The sequence below is a fragment of the Halyomorpha halys genome, unplaced genomic scaffold, assembly GCF_000696795.3.
Source record: "Halyomorpha halys isolate HHAL.00 unplaced genomic scaffold, Hhal_1.1 Scaffold316.1, whole genome shotgun sequence".
In the NCBI taxonomy this organism is placed as follows: Eukaryota; Metazoa; Arthropoda; class Insecta; order Hemiptera; family Pentatomidae; genus Halyomorpha; species Halyomorpha halys.
In genome coordinates, this window is record NW_027107962.1 from 504,777 (window position 1) to 510,030 (window position 5,254).

The 5,254-nt window shown below is 28.8% G+C and overlaps 1 protein-coding gene across 1 annotated transcript in view; it reads right to left on the bottom strand.

The window, feature by feature from the left end:
- Positions 1-4,767, bottom strand: part of LOC106681184 (wee1-like protein kinase) — a 13,042-nt gene extending 8,275 nt beyond the window's left edge. Inside the window, exons 1-4 of the mRNA XM_014421376.3 lie at positions 4,002-4,767; positions 3,782-3,914; positions 3,567-3,685; positions 2,089-2,295 (exon numbers count right to left, since the gene is read on the bottom strand). Of these exons, the coding sequence (XP_014276862.1) occupies positions 2,089-2,295; positions 3,567-3,685; positions 3,782-3,914; positions 4,002-4,480 (938 nt within the window). The 5' untranslated portion in view covers positions 4,481-4,767. The remainder of the gene's footprint in view (positions 1-2,088; positions 2,296-3,566; positions 3,686-3,781; positions 3,915-4,001) is intronic.
- Between the last annotated feature and the right edge of the window lie 487 nt (positions 4,768-5,254).

Sequence of the window (5,254 nt, forward strand, 5' to 3'; positions counted from 1 at the left end):
CAGGATTGAGGACAAGGAAGAGATCGTCAACGTACTTTTTTATGAAAATTATGTCTTGTGAGAAGATATGTATTATATAGTCGAGGTCATTAAGAACAATATTAGAGATATCTGGAGCAAGCCAGTTCCCCATCGCAAGCCCGCTAATTTGGTGGTAAACTTTATCGTGAAAAGTCAGGTAACCAGAATTACAGCAAAGTTCTAAACCAGAAAGAAATGAGGTGAGGTTAAGTGTGGTATGAGGTTGAATTATAGTCCAGTTCTTCTCAACGATATGAAGGGCTTTGTCAATGGGAATGTTAGTAAAAAGGCTTTCGGCATCAAAGGAAGATAAGATAAAGTTGTCAGGTATGCTGAAGGATTGTAATAGTTCTTCAAGGTGGAAGGAATTACGGATATCATAAGAGTAACACAAGCCCACTTTCTTGTCATATCTTTTATTCTTGTTTCTGTAAATTCTCACCACTCATTTAATTATTTTTATAGTTACTATCCCTCCTGTTTCATTTATATTCATGTATCTTATCTTTTAATTTATATTCATGTGTTACCTTCTTAAGTGTACTTATATTAATTACTTTATTATTAATTTTCTATTATAATTTACACTTCTCTGTATCCCCACTCATTTGGAATATTGTCTTTCTTAATCACTTACTTACACATATTGTATCCCATCATTTTATACTTTATTTCTCCTTTGTTTTTTTTTAATTTTGTAAATATCTCTTCTCCCCCTCTATTATGTATATTACTATTTATTGTTTACCTAATTTAAATAATTTTTTTTTACAATGATTACTTTAAAATTATTTTCGTTATTGTGGCGTGCTAAACTGCCATCCCCACTGACTTCTGTCAAAACAGGTATGAATTCTGTCTCATCATTTGATTTTATTCTTTTCTTTTTTTATCTCTTAATTTGTACTTTCTTTAATATTTCTTCTCTTATCTATCTGTTACTATTACCCGTTTCATTTAATGTTTACAACCTTTAATTTTTGTTATTATATTTTACTTTTCATTGTATACACCTATTATTTTCCACTTATATTTTTTCTTTTTTTGTAACTATTTTTTAGCCCTGTAGAAGCCCTGCAACGTTGGGCGAAACGTTGGCTCAGTAAAAATAGTATAATCATTTACTATTTGAGTTTTTTTGACCGCACCCGGACCATATTCCATTCATTAATTAAAATTAAACAGATTACACTCTTAATTGAATACTTAAAACAAAATATCCCAAATTAACCCATTCAATGTGGAGTAACATTCAAGAATGTAAAGTGGGATTCTCTCCCTGCTAAAGGATAACACTCCATATAGCTCTCAAATAAAACAACTTCAATGTGAACAGGTGGAGTAATGATTGTAGTAGAAAACTTATATTTCTTTCAATATGACACAAACTGTGTATGTTTTCAACAGAGAATAATGAGGTCAGTTTTCATTTTGGAGTCTCTGTATCAGGAATACTAGGTATTGAATGTAAGAGGAAAAAAAAAAATTTTGTTAGTAATTAATTATATTTTCAACATTGTATTTTTTATTATAAATAAATGACAATGTAATAATTTATATATCTAAAAAGAAATATTATTTTACAATTTTTTTTATAGGGTATGCACAAAATATATATATTTTTTTTTTTGGGGGGGGGGCTTTTAAACCAATCAAAATAGATTCTGATCGAATACATATTTGTTTTATTAGTGTTAATTACTATTAAATGAAATAAAATAGCTATATATAGGGCCTAGATTATATTGATTATTTGAATTTTTGGTTATTTTCCCACTGAAATAATTTACCCATCTTTTTCACGGTTTCTCTTACTTTCTCAGAAAAAAAATTTCCAGACTTTTCCACATCTAGACACCCTTGATTTTCAAAGAATGTTAAAACAACAACAAAATTTGTTTGTGATCTATATACAAATTTTTTTTATTAGTTGGGAAATTTTGTATCAATCGTTCATTAAATAGTATTATGATATTTCATCATACAAAATAAGACTGAAAATAACCCAAATAAATCATAATAATACAAAACAAAAGCTTAATAAAATAATAAGTAGAAATAATTTACCTGAGACCTTGAGCAACATGTTCTAGGACTTTACGGAGATTTCTCTCATCCATTGGACCTCTCTCAATAGCCTCTTCAAGACTACCCCCATTGCAATACTCATTCTGCATGTAAACATAATCATTTTCAGTCCAGCTAGAATAATTACGGACAATATTCGGATGTTCCAATACTCCATGAGCATATATTTCATTATGAGCAATGCGCCTAGAAGGGAAGATTCAATCAAAAGGTTAGACACACAATAATAGACAAATATAAACATCAAATAATGCTTAATATAAAGGACAGTACATAATTCCAGGCATGATCTAACTCTCTTGTTTAAAATACTAACTACAAGGCTTTGAAAACTGAAAATATACATTGCTTTTCCAAAATTATCAAACATAAGATGAAGAATTCATTAGGACCCATTAATGTAACTAACCAACTAATCTCATAAATAAGGTTTACACAGCTAAATTTAATTAGTTTCTATTAACAAGGTGGAAATATTTAATTGGTTCAGAATAGGTTACTTATTCTATATATATTATATATTTCCAAATAAAAGTTAGTAATGCTTAAGACATGATAGTTCAGGAAGAAATAAGAAATTGAACCAGTTAAACTTAACATAAAATAATTAATTGCCTCCAACATTAAGACTCTATGAAGTCATAAAATAGCAAAAAATAATTCAATGGTGATACCATCAAGAAAATGCAAAGTCCCATTATATCGTGTAATCTAAAAAAAGCAAATTGAGCTATATTACATTAATAACATAATTTAAAAAACAGCAATAAATTGTTTGTCGAAGAAAGTTGTAGAACTACACACACCTTTAGAACAATAAATTATGTAAATGATTGTAATTAAAATACAATTTATTGAATCAAGAAATATAAGGAATATCACCAAACAATGGAAATGGTAAAACAATATTTCAAATTTCTAAACCAAGTTTTAAGTCAGAACTTAAAATATCCATCATTAGAATTTAAAAACTTGCAATGATTTACAAAACAAGATTTAATGTAAGAAATTGATCAGCAGAAAAAAATTGTTTACATAAAACTAGATATATACAAATCAATAACTATGATAATTTTTGATAAAAGCTTTTAAACAAAATAATGACTCAAATAAATTTTGTAACTAAGCAGAATTCAATTATACCCAAGAAACAAGATATAAGGTCAGTGACTTATGTGACTAATAGTCTAACCTTCAACTTGGGAATCACATTCCAACAGTATTACACTATATTATACTTTAGGCATAATTAATGTGATATAGTAGTATAAAATGTTTTATTAAAATAAATACCACTGAGTACTACATAATAAAAATATTGAAACAAAATGTAATTGACCCGTAAATTACAATACATCACTAATATCTTTCCATAAGATACACAATTTATCTACACTTCAACTCCACTAATCAAACATAAGTGTATTTTAGCACCAATATTATTACTAAGCACTTACTCATTCATAATTGGTTTTAATCCTCTTTTCACAGCATATTCCACACCATTCAGACGGTTTAAACACTTTACAACTCGGCCATGAACTCCTGTACCAATTACTTCCAATTCAATAAATTCCTAAAAAAACAAAAGCAATAATTATTGAAATATATTACAGGAAGTGAGAAAATAAATTAGTTAAATGATAAGATAATAAATATAATAAACATCCACCTCCTGGTATCTTGGAATATTAAAGTCTGATAGCCTAGGTTTCTTGATTTCAATAGGAGATTCACAATCATCCAGGGGACTGTAATGTTCCATACTTTCATCAGAATCAAAAGTAATATGCTTTTGAGGACCTCTACAAAAACAAATCATACCATTAACAATCAATTGAATAAAATTTGTATAAGTATGATGATAAGTGTATTATTAACTTCAAAGATACCTTTTGGAGCGGTTTTTGGACTTAAAATCACAGCTGCTTCGACTACAATTAGGAGTAAATGGGTTGACATATATCGATGGTGAAAATTGTTTGTCTTTGATATCACTTTGATTAAAATGTAACAACCTTGATCTTTGTAGCCTAAGTGAAGAAGTTCTAAGGCCTCTTCTAAATGATTCATTAGCGCATGGTGACATATTAGGAGTTGAAGTTAATACTTGATCTAGTCTGGACTTCAAAAACGGAATCGGTGTTTCTACAAGTTTCAATGATCTTATTTTCCTATAAGGTGGGCTTTGTGGTGACATTATTAATCCAAGCGATTTGTTTAATTTCAATGACTGATCCATCGGTGGTGTAACTGGTCTAGACTCATCGCCTGATAAACTTTCAGGACTATGAACCATTATAGCTGGACGTTTAATAAAATCCATCTCATCATCACTGGGGTTAGTTTCCATCTTTGTTTCCTCCACCATTAATGATAAATATCAAATAATCTAACACACCAAACAAAAATATACACTAAAAATTCAAAACAATTGCTGACACACTAACACTGAACAAAAACAACATGGCGGAAAAGACGCGCGTAAGTAGACATGCATATGGTAACTCAGTGTTACCACTAGTATACGTTAAAAATTAAAGAACTTTATCAAAGAATTACACTAACACAAGTTTATAAAATTATATTTCAAGTTTAAAAATAATCACAAGTATTAAAGTTTGCAATACAACTGATATTATAGTATGAACATATCAACTCTTCTAGTACAAATCCAACATTGTACTTCTTGAATTTTTTTCTTTTGAACGTTTCAGACAAATGTGATTAAAAATAACAAAGTTTACCAAGCACTTTTTTTCCATACATATTTATATCCACTAAAAGGGACGGTGATAGTGAAAGTTGTGCATGCGCAGGTAGTCCATTAGAGCGCTGCCAACTACCTAGTATGACAGCAAATAATAGGTTACACGATCAAAGTGGCTGTGATAGTTTTCACTCCACTGTGGAACCACCGCTTTATGTACAAAATTTATCCGAATTAAATAAAATAATAGTATCAATAATAAAGATTTTTCCACAAAAACTAATAAAGGAATGTCTTTTGTCCTTAAAAAATTATTGGTATCATAACAGTTATTTAAAACAATGTAAATTGATAATTTGTACTAAATATTGTTTAATTTATAACCAACTACACAATCGTACTTTGTATAATCACAATTTAAAAAGTTATGTAGGT